The sequence below is a fragment of the Miscanthus floridulus genome, chromosome 18, assembly GCF_019320115.1.
Source record: "Miscanthus floridulus cultivar M001 chromosome 18, ASM1932011v1, whole genome shotgun sequence".
NCBI lineage: Eukaryota > Viridiplantae > Streptophyta > Magnoliopsida > Poales > Poaceae > Miscanthus > Miscanthus floridulus.
This window is the reverse complement of record NC_089597.1, coordinates 121,801,606-121,822,253: the sequence shown is the minus strand read 5'-3', so window position 1 is coordinate 121,822,253 and position 20,648 is coordinate 121,801,606. Positions and strand designations below refer to the sequence as shown.

General features: G+C 44.4%; 4 protein-coding genes across 4 annotated transcripts; 2 read left to right on the top strand and 2 right to left on the bottom strand.

Moving 5' to 3' along the window:
• On the bottom strand, positions 1-2,680 carry LOC136522188 (protein STAR1-like). Its single transcript, XM_066515979.1, has 3 exons — positions 2,061-2,680; positions 682-869; positions 1-592 (listed from the first exon to the last, which is right to left on the bottom strand). Exons 1-3 carry the CDS (start codon positions 2,524-2,526, stop codon positions 341-343), a joined length of 906 nt encoding a protein of 301 aa, XP_066372076.1. The 5' UTR covers positions 2,527-2,680; the 3' UTR covers positions 1-340.
• A 2,897-nt stretch (positions 2,681-5,577) lies between these two features.
• On the top strand, positions 5,578-12,810 carry LOC136521755 (UPF0014 membrane protein STAR2-like). The gene is made up of 3 exons (XM_066515527.1): positions 5,578-6,363; positions 6,498-6,743; positions 12,350-12,810. The coding sequence occupies exons 1-3, from the start codon at positions 6,058-6,060 to the stop codon at positions 12,659-12,661; spliced, it is 864 nt and encodes a 287-aa protein (XP_066371624.1). The 5' UTR covers positions 5,578-6,057; the 3' UTR covers positions 12,662-12,810.
• A 634-nt stretch (positions 12,811-13,444) lies between these two features.
• Positions 13,445-15,384, bottom strand: LOC136523119 (protein STAR1-like). The gene is made up of 3 exons (XM_066516902.1): positions 15,112-15,384; positions 13,905-14,092; positions 13,445-13,817 (listed from the first exon to the last, which is right to left on the bottom strand). The coding sequence occupies exons 1-3, from the start codon at positions 15,161-15,163 to the stop codon at positions 13,563-13,565; spliced, it is 495 nt and encodes a 164-aa protein (XP_066372999.1). The 5' UTR covers positions 15,164-15,384; the 3' UTR covers positions 13,445-13,562.
• A 3,218-nt stretch (positions 15,385-18,602) lies between these two features.
• LOC136524509 (pentatricopeptide repeat-containing protein At1g31920-like) lies at positions 18,603-19,061 on the top strand. Its single transcript, XM_066517858.1, has one exon. The coding sequence runs from the start codon at positions 18,603-18,605 to the stop codon at positions 19,059-19,061; it is 459 nt and encodes a 152-aa protein (XP_066373955.1).
• Positions 19,062-20,648: the final 1,587 nt, after the last annotated feature.

The following is a 20,648-nucleotide window of genomic DNA, read 5'->3' as shown; positions in this document are numbered from 1 at the left end:
AATACGAATTACCTTGGCAGTTTTGAATAACACACAAAGAAATGAACAATTACCTTGGCGATTTGTAACAACAATCAAGAAAACTTAAAATTACCTTGGTGGTTTGGTTTAGCACTCAAGAATATTCATTTCCTTGGAGGTCTATGTCCGCAGCCAAGCGTTTCCTTGGCAGTTTTATCTAGACCCTCAAGGAAATCTTTAGCAGTCAAAGTAATTCAGGATTATGGTAGTGAGTATGTCGCACCAATAATATATATATCGTATTGTTTCTGTTTATGACGCATATTTCGCATACATCAATCAGATAGTATATATATCTTCCACCTGCTCAGATCAATCTTCAGCTTAGCTCCAAGAAGCGTCGGGCCATGGGATGCTTGGCCCTGGACAACTCTGACGGCACGAGCACCTCCACGACCTCGCCGGCGACGAGAAGGCACACCAGGTCCGCGATGCGCTGGATCTGCTTCACACTATGGGAGACGATCACCGTGGTGATCCCCCTCGTCTTCTTCAGACGCACTATGGTGTCCTCGATGTTCTGCGTGGATATAGGGTCTAGCGCGCTCGTCGGCTCGTCCAACAGGAGCACCTACATGCATCCAGCGACAAAGGTGATCATATCGACAGTGCCACGGAGGACGGGACGGCGACGACGACAAAGTGACTGAGCGCGCGCACCTCAGGGTCGTTGGCGAGGGTGCGAGCCAAGGCAACGCGCTGCGCCTGGCCGACGGACAGCTCGTTGGCAGGCTTGGAGGACAAGGTAGGGTCGAGGTCGGCCAGCCTCAACAGGCTCTGCACCTCGGTTTCGGTGAGCTTCTTGCCGCGCAACTGTGGCCCGTAGCGCACGTTGTATGCCACAGTTCCTAACATAGCACACACAGAAACATAACAAAAATTAGAAATCGTGGGATACGCGTTTTTGTGTGTTTTTTCCGTGGTAAAGCCCAAATAAATTCCAAAATGGACATCAAGTCTTGCTCGTCACACGGTTTACAACGATTTTTTTATGTACTCCCTCTATTCTAAATTATAAGTCGTTCCACCTTTTCTAGATACATAACGATTATAGTTATCTATCTAGAAAAGATAGAACACTTTATAATTTGGAACAGTGGGAGTAGTTGTTTGCTTCTCTCTGCACCGCTCTGTTCTTTGGAGAAATTGGGAATTATCGAGAGGCTTAAACAATAATAACCATACAAGCTTACATTCAAAGCTACGTAACATACTACGTCAAAGCCACATCACTCCTGAATTATGTAACCATGGTTTGCCCTGTCAAAACCGTCCTTTAGCTAATGATGCCAGTTTCAAACCTAGAAATCCGAGTCCGCCATTGCCATCTTCGAAGCAAGAAATTTTATTCGTACCGGTCAATTTTCTCTTTCACCATGTGTACCGAAAACCCATATGACATCACAAACAAGTAAGTTGTACTTGTAAAATTGGACACATAGCCTGATTTTATCATCCTCAGAGTGGTACAAACTATAAAGCCGGACACTTTCATTTTGCTAACTTTTGGTGATGTTACTTTCTTCTATCAGAATCAAGCCAATTTAGTTTTTTTTCATCTTTGACTATTTACACCTAAAAACTTACGTGGATTTACAACACAAGATCCACATTATTAATTAAGATTATTAAAAAATCATAATGTGTAACTCTTTTCATTTAAAATATAACTTGACAAGGTTTATTTATTTTTATTTATTTATTTAGAACAAACTTTAACGGACTTAAATTTAGTCTTAGAGCGAGGAAGCCCGAAGCCATGAACTCTGGCATCATGCTTCAAAACTCGTGGGTATTAAGTGTGCTGAACATTTTCTTTTTTTAAAAAAAATCATGCAAGAAGCTCTTAATAAAAGTCATCGGTTGGGCTCTTGAACAATTGATCATAAGCGTTCGTCCCCGATCGTACGGTCCACGTGTTCGTGCACTTCGTCTTGGTTGAAGAAAAGGCCGCAGTTTGTTTGGCAGAGAAAAAGAATGAACGAAGTCCGTCTCTAGCCGTCTAGCGTGTACTGGCACGAGTATACGTTCGTACATACCGTCGAACATGGCGGGTTGCTGGAAAAGCATGCCGACCTTGCGCCGGAGCGCGCGGACGTCGAGGCCGCAGACGTCGGCGCCGTCGAGGAACACGGAGCCGGGCGCGGGCTCCCAGAGGCGGTTGAGCGTGGACTTGCCGCTGCCGCTGGGCCCGATGACGCCCATGACGACCCCGCGTGGCACGTCCAGGTGGACGCCGCGCAGGATCTCCTCGCCGGTCGACGCCGCCCGCTTCCTCAGCCCACGGACCCGTATCTTGGGCGGCGGCCTACCGCCGGTACCGGGCGCCGCCGCCGGCCCATCACCTCCGCCGGCGTCGGCGAGGCTGTCCACCACGTCCAGCAGGAGCTCCTTAGCCTCGTCTTCTTCATGGAACAAGCGACCCGCCGCCGCGCTGGAGATGATAAGCTCGACTTGCTGGTGCTTCGATTTGGGTGGTTGCTGACCTGAAGCTGAAGAGGCCATTGGAGTGGAGATTTCAGAGGACAGAGACAGAGAGTGAGAAGAAGATAAAATGAGCAGACGTGCAGTTGCTTTGTAGCACCCGATGGGTGCGCGGCCCTAGTAGTTCTCGTGCTCTTTATCAGGATTGTATGTGTGCTCGATTTGATTACTGAAAGACAAGGATATTTTGCCCAGCTCAGCTGGTGCATGATACGTAACTTAGCACCAGAGAGAGTCTTCTGTTATCTACTGCCTCTGTCTTAAAATAAATTAACTTCTAAATTACTAAAAAATAAATTATTTAAAATTATTTATAACATCAAATAAATATATTATAAAAATATATTTGACGTTGTATATACTGATATTAGTTTAGTAAAGATATATTTCATAATATACTCCCTCCGTCCCAAAAAGTAAGACAAGTATGGAATATGTGCCGGTTAAACTCTTTTAAGTTTGATTAGATTTGTAGAAAATATTAGCAACATTTATCTCTCTAAATAAGTTTATTATAAAAATATTCAACAATTTAACTAATAATATTAATTATATATTATAAATATTAATATTTTTTATATATACTTGGTCAAAGTTAAAAAAAGAGTTGACTTTTTTGAGAAGTGAGAACGTCTTTCTTTTGGGTCTGTCTACCCATCGGTAGTGATTTTGACGGCCGCCACGCCGTCACTCGATTGGCGACAAATAAAAATCGAGTGATTCTTGTCCATGAAACACCTGATTTTCATGACCCTTGGATCTATACCAAATAGACAAAAAAAACTATCCAAATAACAAAAAAAAATAGCCAGATTATTTCTATGGAAGCCAAATTTCAAAAATTCAAAGGAGAACCAAATAAAACATACAGAAAATAAAATAAAAAAGCCAAAAAAATCAGAGAACTTTTCAAATAATCCTGACCATTCTCATATACGAATAATCAATTTACACCAATTAGGCATAGAGTTTACACCAAAACACAAATAGTAAAATATAGTATGTAATCTGTACCTATTAAAGAAACAAATCTGCATATATATACACATGCATGGTAGGGCCTAGTGGGTACTGAGTCAACAGGCACAAAGGCCGAGGTGGGCAGATGTGGCCGGTTCTGTGCTGTGTTTGGTTCACCCCAAATTTTCAACTTTGATATTATACAAAAAGAAGATTTCTGATCACATTAAACTTATGGTACATGCATGTAGTACTAAATATTGACGAAATCAAAAATTAATTGCACAGTTTGGTTGTATTTTGCGAGACGAACGTTTTGAGTCTAATTAGTCAACGATTGGACAATTATTGTCAAATAAAAACAAAATGGTACTGTAGCTACAGGAATACAGTCGTCGCCGACTCGGTGCAACTAAACGAGACCTAGGCAACAGGCACAGGGGTCGAGGTGGGCAGTGTGACGGGGTGCTGTGCCTGCCTCCTACCGCGCGGGCACTAGCCAGCTACGGCTCTACGGTGCTGTACCTATTAAAATAGTTTTTTAGACCCAGAAGGAAACTAAAATTTTGGATCTTTTATATAAATATGAAAATACCTTAGTATATATACACATATATACAAAACGTTACTAATAAGCCCTTGTTTAGTTGGCCAAAGTTTGGAAATTGGGTTACTGTAGCACTTTTCGTTTTTATTTGGTAATTGGTGTTCAATCATGGACTAATTAGGTTCAAAACGTTCGTCTCGCAATTTTCAACCAAACTATGCAATTAGTTTTTTTTCGTCTACATTTAATGCTCCATGCATGTATCGCAAGATTCGATATGATGGCTACTGTAGCACTTTTTGGGAAAAGTTTTTGGAATTAAACAAGGCTTAGGACGGCTGCATCCATTGCTATGGTATGTTTTAATGGGCGGGAGGCCCGATCCATTGCTCGGGTCTGGCTTAGGATGGCTGCATCCATTGCTCTGGTATGTTTTAATGGGCGGGAGGCCCGATCCATTGCTCGGGTCTGGCTTAACGGGTGAGAGGTCTGATCCAACGGTCGATAATGCATGTTGCGGGGATATGATGGCTAGCGGGTTTGCAGGTGACGTGGCCCTATCCGTTAGCCCGTTTTTGGTGCACGAATCATATATAGAGATCCGATGGGAACATAATTCTAGTTTTTTTTATCACATAATTCTAGTTTTTTTATCATATAATTCTAGTTTTTTAGCAAACATAATTCTAGTACTATATAGGTCAGAATCTCAGAATTGAACAAAAATGTGTGTCAGCGCATCTTCATTGGGCTGGACCAGGCCGTTGGGTATGAAATTTCGATCGGCCTTTTGGACGACTCGGCCCACTAGCCCGGACTGCTTAGCGCCTTAGCCCCGGCAAAGCCTCAGCGCCGGAGGGCCGCCGCCGGTCGCTCCTTCCCGCCGCCGCCACCGCCCTCCTCATCGTCCAAGCACAACGCCGCCTTGCCCTCCCGCTGCTGGTCCAGACTCTAGAGCCCTTACTCCTCCCGAGCGAGCACCCAACTCACCCCTCGATCGCTGTCTGTCCTGTTTGTGTTTGGACTTCGGAATGCTGCTTCTTTGGCTGCTTCCGTTCCATGGCGGAAGAAATCTCAGCCTTCCTCGCCAGACGTGTCGTTAGTTGGATTTGCATCGGTCTTGGTCAGTTCTTATCTTATCTCTTTGGCCATGCGGGTGGAGCTAAGCAGCCCAGGTCCTGCATGCTGTCTCCGTCGGGGTCTTATCTCTTTGGCAATTCTGAGACCATCGAGAAGAAATAGTGCAGAGCCGCAGGGTGAGAGGAAGTCCAACAATTGCTGACCGGCAGTGTCGAAGCGTCTCGCGTCGTCGCACGGAGACGAGTCGCTGCTGGATGCCCCAGCCTGCGTATAGCGTATGGGGCTGATATATACTGAATAGTAGGGCTCCATCGACGGAAACCTTTACGAAGAAGACGGTGGAAGGACTTGAATAGAATATTGTTTCTTTTTTATTTTAGATTCTTTCGTTTGCAATTTGGGCATACATTATGCTGAGTTTTAATATAATTACCTCTTCTTTTAGAAAAAGTTATCAAGAGGTCCCTCAGGCCACACTTAGCTGCAATGCAATCGCTCCATATTTCTAGTCAAGTACGCCTCCCGTATTATTTTGAATTTTTGTCTATATGGTAGGACGCGGTACGCACCGGCCCCATTCACTTGCAAGTGGTAACGTATGTGCCTTAGTAAACTGCCGGCATATTCCTTAGGCCCATACACATCCCGCAATGGCCACTGGTGACACGGTTAGTTGGGCCATCAGCACTAGTGCCATCTATGCCGGTAGATATATGGCACGGGTGTATGTGTGTATCTGCAGCACGCAGTGGGTGCGTGGTGATTGATTTAAGTGGCGACCTATTTTTGGATCGCTGAGTGCGGAGCATACGTTCATCACCCAATCTTGTCTTTGTTGTATGCATCGGTGGTGAAAATATGAAGTAGCTAGTGCTGGCTGACAACCCTCGCACAATATTGCCGCGAAAACGATAGGAACGTAGGAGGTCCTTGGCTGTGGACTGTAGTAGCTGAAGCCTGAAGATATGGTGGAGCTCGCGACGGCGTTGCTGGAGCAGACGACTCTGGCGCCGCAGCCGCGGCAGCCGGACCTGGGGGAGCCAGGCTTCTGGCGGGACTTCCTGGTGGGCATGGTCAAGCCGGCCGCGTCCACCGCCGTGGTCGCCCTCGCCGTCATGCTCAGCTTCGCGCAGCGCCTGGGCATCGAGGGCGAGACGCTCTACGCCGTCGCGCGCTCCTTCGTGCAGCTCCTCCTCATCGGCTTCGTCCTCCACTTCATCTTCGTCCAGAAGAACGCCACACCTTGGATCCTCTTCACATACCTCTTCATGGTACGTAACGGCTAACGTAGTTGATGTGTTCTTAGTTTCGTCCATGGATCAGGAAAGTTTCATCCCTGATAAGATGCATGATGCATCATCTGATGACTAATCCAGTTTCATAACGAACAACATGACACACACAGGTGACAGTGGCCAGCTACACGGCGGGCAAGCGCGCGAAGCAGGTCCCCCGCGGGAAGCACATCGCCTTCGTGTCCATCCTCGTCGGCACGGGGACCACCATGATCCTGCTCCTCCTGTTCAAAGTCTTTCCGTTCACCCCGCAATACATCATCCCCATCTCCGGCATGGTAATCGGCAAAGCCATGACCGTCACCGGAGTCGCCATGAAGCAGCTCCAGCAGGACATCAAGACTCATAAGAATCTGGTCAGCTCAGAACCCCCTCACAGTTTGGCATGGCACTAGTTGCTGCTTGAAACCGGCACTTTGCCGAGTGCCGGAGGCTTTGCCGAGTGTATTTTATCGGGCACTCGGCAAAGACGGTCTTTGCCGAGTGCCAAATAAAATACACTCGGCAAAAAAAAAACACTCAACAAAGATGGTTTTGTCGAGTATTTTTTTTCGGCACTCGGCAAAGATGTATTTTGCCGAGTGCCATTTTTCGGCACTCGTCAAAATGCGTCTTTGCCGAGTGCCTTTTTTCTGGCACTCGGTAAAGATGTATTTTGCCGAGTGCCATTTTTTGGCACTCTGCAAAATGCGTCTTTGCCGAGTGCCTTTTTTCTGGCACTCGGCAAAGAGACATTTTGCCGTGTGCATTTTTTTTTGGCCCTCGGCAAATTATTTTTTCAAAGTAATTTTTGAGGCCATAAATGAATTTAAATGAAAAACTTTTCAACTACAAAGTTATATAACTTCTCAAGATCTACAAAGTTTATTTTGGTCATTTCTTCATTTGACAAAGCGACAATAACGTTGTTCATAAAATCTACATCTCTCTCATATCTCTCATATTAGTTTCATGAAAGTAGAAGAGAGATATATAAGATTTGTGAACAATGTTACTACCACTATGTCGGATGAACAAATGACCAAAATTAACTTTGTAGATCCTGAGAAGTTATGAAATTTTGTAGTTGGCAACATTTTGATTTGAAATCGTCTTGTCATGCAAAAACGACGTTTGAATTTGAAAATTTTAAAATTTGAATTTTTCAAAATATCTCGGATGGAAAAACTTCCTAAATGAAAATTGTAGATCTCCAAAAGTTATGAAACTATGTAGTTGACAACTTTTTGATTTGAAATCATCTTATCATGCAAAACTACGTTTGAATCTCTCAAATTTAAAATTCGAATTTTTCAAACGACCTCGGATGGAAAAACTTCCTAAATGAAAATTATAGATCTCGAAAAGTTATGAAACTTTGTAGTTGACCACTTTTTGATTTGAATTCGTTTAGGGCCTCAAACAAGCAATTTACTCTCGGTTTAGTATAATATAAGATGATAGATAACGGAATCTAGACACAAGTGATATTGTAGTGCAGTGGTAGAGCAGCAGACACGCGAGGGAGAGGTCATGAGTTCGAATCCCGCTGGCCACGTTAGCTGCGAAATTTGCGCAAAAAATGCAGTGACTTCGATGGAGACGGGCGGGCGCTGGCCGGTGGCAGCCTCCCCCGGAAAAAAAAATTGCTATTATTTTGGGGGTTTTTCGCATTTTCATTTTGCGAGTGTAAATCTTTGCCGAGTGCTTTTCCGGCACTCGGCAAAGGCTTTGTCGAGTGCCCGAAAAAAAAGCACTCGGCAAAGGCTTCTTTGCCGATTAATTTTTTGCCGAGTGCGGCACTCGGCAAAGTGCCGGTTTCCAGTAGTGCTTTCCCTTAATTATCGCCCCCATCGTATCCATTGGGTACGTTTTGGTAGGAATAGAAGTACCGGTCCCAATTAAAAAACATGAAAATTTCAAGCTAGAAATTATATTCACACATGAATAGTCTAAACGCTAAACGGTAAACAGTCGGTCACTCGCCGTTTAGCCATTATTCGGTCTAAACGGCCAATTAAACGGGCAAAACGGCCGTTTAAACGGGCTAAACGTCTAATTAAATAGAAACGGTGTACCACTGTGTAGCGTTTACACGGTGTGTAAACAGCTAAACGACCGTTTAGGCGAACAGTGGCAACACCCCCCGATCTACTTTTGCAACATCAATATGAAATAATTGCAACATACATTTGAAACGCATGAAACACTTGAAACATATATATGCAACACTGGGGAGGGGAAGGCTAGGCCGGTCGATTTCGGTCGTCGGGGTCGGAGATCGGCCGCGAGCGGCTACGCGTGCAACGCGGCCAGTACCGGGCTTGGCTCAGCGGTGACGGTGGCGGATGGGGGGGCGAGGAGCGCCATGGTCGCCGGGGTGGGGGAGCTCGGTCGCCGGGGTGAGAGAGCGCGCCGCCGGGGGTGGGGAGGGCGTCGCGCCAGGGTGGTGGAGAGCCACCCACTCCCCCTGCAACACTGTCACACCACTTCCATGGATCTCGCCAGCGTGGGGGAGAGGGCCACCAGATCTGCGGTATTGGGGCTCTCGGTGGGTGAGGATGCCGGGGTGGGGGGAGGGGCGCCGCCGGGGTAGGGGAAGGAGACGTCGGGATGGGGGACGAGGACGCCGAGGTGGGAGAGGGCGCGCGCCGGGGTTGGCAAGCGAGAGAGAGAGAGAGAGAGAGAGAGCAAAGCAGCATGGAAGCACGAGAGAGATGAGCTCGTTGGGTAGGCGGCGCCAAGGTTTTTTTTATCGGCCGAAATTCACGGAAATTTCCGAAATTTCCTTTCTATCCACAGGGTCCGATAAAATTTGACATCGGCCAAATTTTTCCCTTCTTTCCTGCTTCCACACAGACAACCCAAATTCAGCCGTGCGACAATCCCACACTATAATGTTTTATTCTTGTTTTTATCTGTGAACAAGTGATGTTTAATAGCTTAGGAATAGTTTCAAGTCAAATTCTACGGATTTTTTTAAAACAATTTGAATTTTTTTTTGAATTTGGTCCGATATTTCCGATATATCTTGCTTATCCTATTTATCCATGACCTCCGATAAAATTTTATTTCCGATAATGAAAACCTTGGGCGGCGCGTGCGGAGCGAAGTGGAGCAAGGCGAGGTGTCCAGGATTGGATTTGATTTTTTTATTTATTTAGGCGAGCGGCGCGTGCAGTAGTGAGGTAAAGTTGTGGTGCATGTCACGCCATGCATTCGGAGGGGAGTCCGGCGTCGGACGTCCTATTTATAGCATTACCGCTTATAATAAGTGATTCTTAAAAAAAAAGAAATCGAGCAAAAGACCATCTTTTCCCTCACTAATTAGGATAGAGGATGTAGTTACTATTTTCTTAATTAATGTCGGTCGATTTGGATAATCCTCAAGTTTAAAAGAAATATCAATATTTTTACAAAAAAAATAGAGGAGATGAGGAGAGAGAGGAGGTTGAGGACGGATGGAGTAGCTGTTAGCTCTATGGATCCAAATAGAACCTCAATACTAGTTATAACTATCTCATGACATTAGAGCAGCACAACATATAGTCATTTTAAGAAACTGAATGAATGTCACATTATAATTTTAAACATAGGGCCCATTTGGCTCGCATAAGCTAGTAATTAGCAGCTAAAAATTAGCTCTACTCCATCCAAGCAGGTATAAAATGGTGGCCAAATGAGTGGCACAACACTAACACAAATAGCCACTACTCGTTGAGACAATATGCCTTATTCATGTTGTGTCGTATATGTTGACACGTCGTGCCGACTCTCAGTCCAGGCACGACACTGTGGCCCCTTAGTTGTGTCGTGCTGGCTAAACAAGCATGTCGGACAGCGAGCCCATGCCATCTAACAAGGGCTAAAAGTGCTACATATATTGACAAAAAAGTCTTTCCTACCCTCCCAACAACCTCCCCCTCTCTCTCCCGTTGTCGTTCGAGCTCATCATGCTTTTGTGGCTGTCATAGCATCGTCGTGTGGCTGAGGATGGCGCCTCCATGGCTACCGAGCCCACCATCATGTCTACCGCCAAGCCTGCCATGACCTTCATTACGATCATCGCCATGGCCCACCTCATCGACTCGCAGTGTCGTGACACCCAAAACTGTCGCACTACCACTAGCACGGGAGGAGGCCGAAAGATGGATCATGCCCATCGATGAGTGAGCTCTGCATAGCGTGGTGGGCTCCATGGCTGCTCGAGCGAGCTCCCCATCCTGGCCCGATAGGATACATCTAGTCGGCCACTACTGTGCCGATGGAATCTGCCCCAACCCACAGAATCTACTTGCCTTTACCAACCTTGATTTGTTGTCCCTAGAGTTAGTTTGTCACGCCGACCACGATTATGGCCCCGATGTCGAGCCGCTGCGCTGGCCTCGCCTGCCCTGCGCCAGCCTCAACTATCCCCACTCTGGCCTGCCTCAGCCTCGGTCGCTATCATCCTCGGCCTGCCAGTTGGGTGAGAAGAGAGATGAGCAAAGTTTGTGTATGGGAGAAGAAAGGGAAGAAGTGGGGCTGAGTGAGGGAGGAGAGATACGAAGAGCTGGCAATGTTTTAGTCAGACCTAACAATTAGCCCTAGTCCATCCAAACAAGACCTTAACTTGTTTTGGTCTAGTGCGAAGCACAATGCTGAGAGCCTTAGTTTGGTTTTAGTAAAACTTGTTTTGGTCTAGTGCGAAGCACAATGCTGAGAGCCTTAGTTTGGTTTTAGTAATTGAGTGACAATTAGTGGATTGATGCTTTCATTGGAGATGATTGAACTAGATCGACATGAATGAGTTGAGCAAGGCTAAGAGGTGGTAGAGATGATCAAGACAATAGTGCATATGCTCAATATGAAAAGAAGATATGGATGGAGATGAAAATAAGCTTGATGAAGGCAAAGGAATATGCATAGATATTTTGTTTTCGTCATCCAAGGTGCAGTAGAGTGCACGGTCCAGTTTAAGATATATAGCCATACTATTAAGAGGGGAATTCTAAAGCATTGTCTAGAGCTAGTAGGTGATGACTTTACTTTGCCTTTGCATTAGGTCTAGTGATGTGGCGAAAAAGCAAGTGAAAATGTTTTGAAAATGCTAGCTTAACTCTTAAAGAAATTGTATTCATTGGGGCACATTTGAAGTTAGGACACTTTTAAAAAAGATTTGAGACAAGTTGGTGGTGTAGTGTTTTTACTTCTGAGCTTGCCGGTGGGCACCAGAGTGATGCACGGAGAGTTACTTCAGAAAGTTCCATGGAAAGCAAGCGCAGTCATCAAAGCTCGCCAGTGAGGTCACCGGAAAGATTACTAGAGCTTTGTTAGAGGCGGTTGAAGGCTGGGAACGCCGCACCATGCCTCAGCGCTTAGGGTCTGTTTGGTAGGAATTCTATTCCAGCTTCACAGAGTTGTTTTCAGCTTCTCCTACCAAACAGGTTCTTTCAAAACAGTTTTTTCAGCTCAAAAACTAGCCTCTCCCAAATTTTCTCTCTGTTAACATATTTGAGAAGTTGTTTTACCAAACGTTTATGAAAATAGATTCAGCTCTACCTTTAAAGCCGCTTTTGGAACCAAAACCAACAAAGGCCGATTCACTAGTGAAGTTAAACAGTACCGAACAGGCCCTTAAACTCATACGGGAATAGTAGAAATGTAGAATGGTGGGAAAAAACGCTTTATATTTCAGTTTGTTTTTACTATCGGACTTTGCACCGTTTTTTTTTATGACCGTCGTAGATAGACGACGCGAGCGTGCAGTCACAACTCGCAGTCTTTGGAGAGAAGCAGATGGAGGGCGACAAGAGTCTGTTAGAAAGAAGAAAGAAAGCGTACCATACGACTGGGATCTAGCAGACCAGACTGATCGACCGAAACCAAACCACCTCAAACGACAGCATCTTCCGAAAGAAATACTAACTTTTGTATGATCATTCTAACCTTGCAATTGCAGATACGCTATGTCACATACATTTCTGTCTTCTGTTTTCTACAGGTTGAGACGGCACTTGCTCTGGGTGCTACTCCACGTCAGGCGACACTCCAGCAGATAAGAACGTCGCAGGAGATCGCCTTGTCTCCCGGCATCGACAACGCCAAGACCCAGGGCGTGATCAACCAGCCGGGCGCCATGACAGGGCTCATCATGGCGGGCGCGTCGCCGCTCGAGGCCATCCAGGTGCAGATCGTCCTCAAGAACATGCTCATGGCCGCCTCCACCGTCAGCAGCATCGTCTCGTCCTTCCTCTGCTGGCCAGCCTTCTTCACCAAGACCTTTCAGCTCAAAGAGGAGGTCTTTGCTGACTAGCTAGCGTTCCCAATAATTACTTGCTCTGTTTCAAACTATAGGTCGGTTCAGCTTTGTACCAAAATTCTCTGTTTTCCAACTAAGTTCTCAAGAAAATGTACTAACGTTTACACTTTCAAATAAATGCGCTGTCAATGCATTATGAAGAATTTGCTGAAACTAGTTTGATGGAGTACACAATGGTTCATTTGTCTATAAGCTTTTTCAAAGTTACAAGTTTGACTTTTTCATTAGCATCTGTGACACTAAACTAAATAAGTACGCTAGATATAATAATATGTTTAGATCTATAGTAAAATAGATGAATCAAAAAAGTCAAAGCGATTTATAATTTGGCACGGAGGGAGTATTTACTAATCTCCAAACTCTAGTGTTAGTCGTCTTTGCTTTTTTTTGTTAAGAAGGTACATGGCAGTAACTCTCAATTCATCTGAAAATATAATTATTTCTAGATTTTTCCCAAGTTAAAATATATCAACGCCTCAGGCACCTGGTTAGTATAATAAGGTTTAACAAAATACTAAATTTATGAAATAAGTATTCATATGATGTAGCAAAAAAAAAACGACTTATAATTTAAAACGGACGGAGTATAGTACAATTATGTCATGGGCTGTGTATCCAGCAGAGTGGTGGGCTTTGATTTGTATGTGTGGACCTCGGCTGTGCGTGGGTGGTCCAGAAGAAAAAACAAATTAAAGCAAATCCGCCAACAGCCTTGTCGAAGCTACTTTAACATCCCGCCAACAGCCTTACATACACTAGCTGTCGAAGCTACTTTAACATATGGTATACACGAACAGAGGAGATTAGAAAGATAACCACGTCCGATCATTTCCATCCCGCACAGCAGCTAGAAAGCATCCGAGGAGATGGAATCCAACGAAGCTGCAACCAGGCTTTAGCTGCTGAGCTCCAAGAAACGCCTGGCCATCGGATGCTTGGCGTCGGACAGCTCTGACGGCGCGAGCACCTCCACGATCTCGCCGGCGACGACGAGGCACACCAGGTCGGCGATCCGCTGGATCTGCTTCACACTGTGGGAGACGATCACCGTGGTGAGGCCCCTCGTCTTCTTCAGGCGCACGATGGCCTCCTCGATGTTCTGCGTCGAGATGGGGTCCAGCGCGCTCGTCGGCTCATCCAGCAGCAGCACCTGAAGCAACCGATCGATTTCAGCAAGCCGGTAATGGTGGAGGACAGTGTCAGGAAGACGAAGCAAGAGAGCTGACGGTGCACATGCCTCGGGGTCGTTGGCGAGGGTCCGGGCCAAGGCGACGCGCTGCGCCTGCCCGACCGACAGCTCAGACGCCGACTTGGAGCACAGAGCAGGGTCTAGATCCGCCAGGCTCAGCAGGTTCTTCACTTCGGCTTCAGTGAGCTTCTTGCCGCGCAACTGTGGCCCGTATCGTACGTTGTCAGCCACGGTACCTGCCAAAAGCACGCAGCGGAAAAATCAGATAAATCTGCTTAGGCATTGTCTGATTCAGATGTATCCATCTAAATTCACGTGTTGAGATGGGTTCGGATGGAATTTAGATTAAATTTCATTTCAATCCACCTAACACATATGGATTGGGATAGATATATGTATTTGGGCATTCATACAAACCCTTTGAGAGGTAGCTGACTTTGTATTTAACTTCTGGCTCTCTATGTTAAATTTTAGGGGAAATTCAGAAACATTCGACCATTGATTAGCGGACTCTAATATCGACATCAACAATAACATTCAGAAACATTCGGCCTGAGTTGTTCGGCTGATGGTTTCTGCGGCTGATAAGCCGGCTGATGCTGATTTGTTATGAGAGAAAAACACCGTGCCATGGTTGATAAGCGGGCTGATACTGATTTGTTATGAGAAAAAAGTTAGGGGCTGTGCCTAATCTTGTCCTGGCTAATCTTAGACAATGGTTGCCACAAAAAATATGTTAAATAAATTGATTCATACTTGTAGTTAAGTTTGACAAGAAATAAATATAAGCTTTATCATGTCGTTGATACATTGTGCCACTTTTTTCAAAAAATAAAATAAATCTACGATGCATACGAGGGTACTAAAAAAGCAAAGCATGGTGCACCATAATTGTAGCGTTAGATGAAACAGCTAAAATATGACATGACTAACATGTTCTGGCAATATTAGCATGAACTAAACATGACCTAACCACTTGTACCACTACGAAAAATACTGTGAAGCAATCCCTAAAACCATATACAAGTTACCCACCTTTACCATTATGAAAACTAATATGAACTAAACATGACCTAACCACTTGTATGCTATTATCTTTTATAATATTAAGAGTCAGAGTGTTTCTTCCGTACATCGGTAGGTTTGTTCCGGGCCATTCTTGTGTCTCTCAAACAATATTAGATTTTTATGATTATCTAATGGTTTCTATTAACTAAAAGAGCATGTAACAAATACAACAAAGTTCAACACTTACACTTGTAGCTCGGTCGTTTATGATCAAAAGGCCAGTGTGAATTGCCCGCCATCGCAAGCCGTGCATCATGGAAAATTCATGATCCAAGACTAGGTTTTTGAACTTAGTTTCTTTGTGGGACGCAAGTGTTGTTGGATCTGGCAGAATGCACAGTTCATGAAATTATTTTTTGTTTTCTTTTAACTTAAGTCGTTGGGCTACATAGGAACGGATTGAAGGAAGAGTTTTTTGGGTGGGGTGGAGTGGGTGAACTAAATTTAAGTTATGGGCTTCATTCTACACTTAGACTAGCATTGTTTCAAATATATATACAAATAAATATTTTTGTCAAACAATGATGCACAATTCTAAAAGGACATGTTTATTGAGCTTGAGCATGCTAGATATTTCCTCCATTGCAACAATAAAAAGTTATATAACATGACCTCTAGTCGATCTTTATCTAAAATCATCTACCTATACAATACTAAAAAATATAAAGTAACTCGATAAATTTGCATCCATTAGTCAACTTCACCGTTGTTAGAAATAACCTGAAGTAACCCATATGGACCATTATAGAAATGAAATAAAGTAAGTTCCTACATCTACATCTAAATTAGCCACCTCTGCTAATAACCTAATTAAAATAACTCTCTATATTGTATCCAAATTACTAGCATCTATTAATTAGAAAAATATGGCAAAGTAAATATATGTCAAGAACACTTGGAGGTGAGGCAAAGGAGAAAATTACAAACAATGACAGATTGAAAAGTATATAGAATAATTGATAACTAAAGTTTATTACAGCGAGACAAAATAAGAGAGCGTCTATATAATTATTGTGTTAGAATATGAACAGAATAGAATTGATACGTGCTCTGAGTTTCGTGTGCATCTAACCGGCGCGTCAAAGGTATGGTGTGTAAAGCAAGGTTGTTACGTGCTCAAAATGGTTATGAAGAACCATTAAGCGACTAGACACGCGGTCCATTTAAATTGGATCAGTTCTTGCTTGTCAATTGAAGTTTGTGAAGATTTCATTAAGTTAATTGTTTTTGCTGGCTCTTCTTTAAACAATCGATTGTTTACTAGCACTAATCTTGTTTAATACTACGGCACATTTTACAGTTATATAAATTTTCCCTTATATATATACATTTGAAAGAGGCAAACCTATCTAGCTACCTTACATCCAAGCAAATACATATATTAGACCAGATCTTCAGCAATCCTAAAATATTTCATGCTCTGTCAAAACTTCCAGTTGGTTGATAAATTAGTTGTGTACTATCAAAGTAAAAAATCTGAATGGCATCCCAACTTAAATTTATCAATAGTTCAAGCTTTGTTTAAAGGTTAGCAGTTGCCTTCCAGTTCCTGCAGGTTCGCCATCACGTGCATGATGTGCTCAGGATGGTTATTTCTGCATCTCAGGATGTAGAGGACAAGCACAATTCGCATTGTATATGTGAAAAAGAAAAATCATGGTGTGCTCATCAGAGTGATGGCACATGCTTTTATCATGAACAGCCCTGTTGTCTGAGTGGAGAAACAGTGCTTATCACCAGGGACCTTGTTGACCGGCCTATTCAACATCTAGAAAGGTCAGCTGGATAGCTTATCACAGTTGGCCACTAACTGTCTACTCACTGCCAACTTACATACATGTGCTTAGCAATTAATTAACCTAACCTTCTGTTCTTAGCGCCATCGATGAATCAATTAGATCGAGCATTAATAGGGACAGACTGATTTTTGAATCTTGAGAGCGATTGCCACATTTCATTAATTGATCACACAAAACTAAACTTTGGTAGCTAACTTTTAATCAGCTAACTAACAATTAATTCTAGCAACTAGTAAACTAACAATTAGTTCTAGGTTATCCAAACGGGATTTAAATCCCACCTAAACAATTGTCAAACATATATGACACGCTACAAGGTTTAGGTAAATCTGAAGTCGCCAAATTTATTGACCAAACTACTAGAGCGAACCAACAACCAAAGAATAAGTACACGCATATGCATAAGTAATAAATATACACATATATTGTGTCCAATAATCATGGAAAATATCCCCTTAATGACTCATATACAAATATGAATAATATTAACAAATTATTTACAATTATATTAATATCCATGGCATATAATCCATATAAATTGTTAATTTAAATAAATTTTTACATTTAACTAAAACATTTGACATATTTTTTTGTGAATTACATAGTACAACGTAGACACCCACGACGCACGCACACTCCCATTACAAAAGTAAGAACTCTACTTTTTTATAATAATAAAACAATGTTACTATACATATAATTGGTTTATAAGAAAATTCAACACCATCAGATGTGGGAGAGGTTAGTGCTGATGAAAGGTTGTTACACCATTATGGTCTTTGAGATTCTTTTAGAGTAAATAGTCACTATAAGGCTTAAATATCAATATCCTCATGAAATTCGCACCACTACACTTTCCGGCCTTACTCTCATTTTAAGTTCTACCATTGATCTTGAGCGACGTGCTGTATGTTTAAATGACCGTTTATGCCATTATAGTTGTTAAGAGTGCATTTTACGACCTAAGTTTTTTATTTTGAGTAAAATATACCGGAGGTCCATTAACTTTCGGTAAAGTGCCATCTAGGTCCATCAACTTTGAAACTGCATTTTTTGGTCCATTAACTTTCGTTTTGTGTCATCTAGGTCCATCAGCTTTGACTCTTGTATTTTTGGTCCATGAACTTTTAAAATGGTTCACTGCAGGTCCACGCATACATGCACGCACGTCGGCTTTTTGCGTCGGTGGAGCCATGCCTGCACTCGCCGCCGTCATTTGTCTGCGGGGCATGCATGTGTGTTTTCCTGCTCAAATCATGACAGGGTTAGTGCATTTCGGCCACGCTAACCGGCTAACCGGCTAAGCGGCCCTGGCCGGCTGCCGTAGATGAACCGCAGCGCCTTGCCGCCGCCCTCGACGGGGAACGCCCTGGCCGGACGATGTTGAGATCAGATGAAATGAAGTGCAGTAGCTAGCTAGCTAGTAACAGGCGACCACATGTCGTGCAGTGAACGAACTGCTGCTCTACTGGATTAGACCAGAGCCAAAAGAAGAAAGAGAGATCGTGCATAATGGACCGAAAAGGATGCCGCTGGTCGGTCGTTGGAGCGTCAATCAGAAAGACGACGATGGGCCGGCCGTGCGCCGGCGTGCGTGCCGCGTGCGTGAGTCATGCTTACGGCCTCCAGCTCGGGTCTCCTCAGCGCGCTCTCGGGCTGGCCGGGCGGCATGGAGCTTGCAGCGTCCATCTTCGAGTCGCGATCGTGAGCCGGCCGTGAGCCACGCTGCGCCTGTACGTTGACATGCTGGAGGCGGGCGTCGGGCCTGACAGCTACACGTTCCCGTTCGTACTCAAGTCGTGCGCGCAGCTCGCGGCCTTGCAAGAAGGGAGGCAGGTGACAGCTTCAGCTCGATGGGTGGAGGCCCGACGAGAGCTCCATGGTCAGCGTGCTCTCGTCGTGTGCGCACCTGGGTTCCTTCGACGTCGGGCGGAGCGTCCACTGTGTGCTGCTGAGGAACACCGCGAGGCTGAACACCATCACGCAGACGTCCCTGGTTGATATGTACGCCAAGTGCGGCAGCATCGAGAAGGCCACGGCGGTGTTCGACGCGATGGACTGCAAGAACGCGTGGACGTACAGCGCCATGCTATCCGGCTTGGCGCTGCACGGGGACGGGCGGAAGGCGCTGCAGGTGTTCGACGCGATGGTCAAGGAAGGCCACGCGCCCGACGCGGCGGCGTACGTCGGTGTGCTGAACGCCTGCAGCCGCGACGGTCTGCTCGAGGAAGGGCTGCGGTGCTTCGACCACATGCGGCTGGAGGTCGCGTCCAACGCGCTGCACTACTGCAACGAGTGGCGAGCCTTTGCCGTTGCACAATCAGAGCAAGATGACTGACTTCCAAGTACAGTTTGTGCGCTGCTAATACACAATTCAATGATCTCAGTGAAAAAGGACACAATGCCGCGCAGGGAAAACTCTGAAAGAATCAAGAGAACAGAACAATGAACTCAAAGCTAGGATGTGCAATGGCTAAGAACTCAGGGGCTCTAATCAATGCGTGGCCGGCGAGTCCGTGCCACCACCGTCCGCTGCTGCGACTGGCAGACCTACGCCGGGAATTTGCACCCGAACCGCTTCGTCACTATCGCGCCCCACCTCCCATCCGCCGGCACGGACGACGCTCCCCTATCCACCGGTGCCCCGCCTCGCCGGTCCATCTTGTCGATGGCTTTCCTCATGCTCGTGCACTCGCGCTCGAGCTCCTGCACGCGGTTCCGCATGCTGTCCATATCGAGCCGCAGCATCTGGTTGCCCTGTGCCGCCACGCGCCATGTCGTACAGCGTCCCCACGAGGTACGAGTAGCTCGGGATGAGAAGGTCGTCGACGGCCGCGTCGGGCAGCCGCGCAGCGATGCGCCCCTGTCATGATTCGAGCAGGAAAACACACATGCATGCCCCGCAGACGAGCAACGTGGCGAGTGCAGGCATGGCTCCACCGACGCAAAAGGCCGACGTGTGTGCATGCATACGTGGACCTGCAGTGGACCATTTTAAAAGTTCATGGACAAAAAATGCAAGAGTCAAAGCTGATGGACCTAGATGACACAAAACGAAAGTTTTAATGGACCAAAAAATGCAGTTTCAAAGTTGATGGACCTAGATGACAGTTCACCGAAAGTTAATGGACCTCCGATGTATTTTACTCTTTTATTTTTTATATAATACGAAACGAGTGTTAATAAAAAGATACAGTAAGCATATGAGTTTCAATTTAACGTGAGAAAACATGTAGCAACTAATAAAGTTTTGCATTGAAGATACATGGAGGTACTATCAAGAGGAAAACTGCGGATACGAATGAAAAAAAAAAACTGAAAGATCAATAATTGATAGGGTTATGACAAATGGATAGAGACTACACAGACGTAAATAAACAAAAGACAAAATATGCAAAATTGATTTAAGTAACTTTTATTACTTGTAGGTACTAAACGCTAACAAACATATGTTCTAAGATTCTAGACCGCACAGTAGCACGTGTTAATAGACAATTAAATTATAATCTAAAATAGAGGGAGTGTTCGTTTTACATGGCACACCAATGATATATATTGTATTGTTTCTGTATGATAAAGTAGATTTCTCATACAGCAATCAGATAATATATATATATATATATATATATATATATATATATATATATATATATATATATATATATCCCTTACACCTGCTCAGATCAAATGTAAAAAGTTTGAACTAAAAGGATCTAGATCTCGTCGAATACTATAACTTTGGTTTATGTCATATCTCCATCTGAGGTCATTTGAAAAATTAATTTTAAAGCTCTGAAAATTTCCTTAGGTTTCAAATTACACTCAAGAAAATATGAATTACCTTGGTGGTTTCGAATAGCACCGAAGGAAATACGAATTACCTTGGCAGTTTTGAATAACACACAAAGAAATGAACAATTGCCTT

Excerpts from the sequence above, each read along its gene's own strand:
- LOC136522188 (XM_066515979.1), bottom strand. The coding sequence starts at position 2,526 with ATGGCCTCTTCAGCTTCAGGTCAGCAACCACCCAAATCGAAGCACCAG. Across the intron at positions 870-2,060 it reads GCAACCCGCCATGTTCGACG|GAACTGTGGCATACAACGTG; the intron begins GTATGTACGAAC and ends GTGCTATGTTAG. Across the intron at positions 593-681 it reads CCCTCGCCAACGACCCTGAG|GTGCTCCTGTTGGACGAGCC; the intron begins GTGCGCGCGCTC and ends GGATGCATGTAG.
- LOC136521755 (XM_066515527.1), top strand. The coding sequence starts at position 6,058 with ATGGTGGAGCTCGCGACGGCGTTGCTGGAGCAGACGACTCTGGCGCCG. Across the intron at positions 6,364-6,497 it reads TCTTCACATACCTCTTCATG|GTGACAGTGGCCAGCTACAC; the intron begins GTACGTAACGGC and ends TGACACACACAG. Across the intron at positions 6,744-12,349 it reads TCAAGACTCATAAGAATCTG|GTTGAGACGGCACTTGCTCT; the intron begins GTCAGCTCAGAA and ends TGTTTTCTACAG.
- LOC136523119 (XM_066516902.1), bottom strand. The coding sequence starts at position 15,163 with ATGGCGGGCAATTCACACTGGCCTTTTGATCATAAACGACCGAGCTAC. Across the intron at positions 14,093-15,111 it reads TAAACGACCGAGCTACAAGT|GTACCGTGGCTGACAACGTA; the intron begins GTAAGTGTTGAA and ends TGCTTTTGGCAG. Across the intron at positions 13,818-13,904 it reads CCCTCGCCAACGACCCCGAG|GTGCTGCTGCTGGATGAGCC; the intron begins GCATGTGCACCG and ends CGGTTGCTTCAG.
- LOC136524509 (XM_066517858.1), top strand. The coding sequence starts at position 18,603 with ATGGTCAGCGTGCTCTCGTCGTGTGCGCACCTGGGTTCCTTCGACGTC.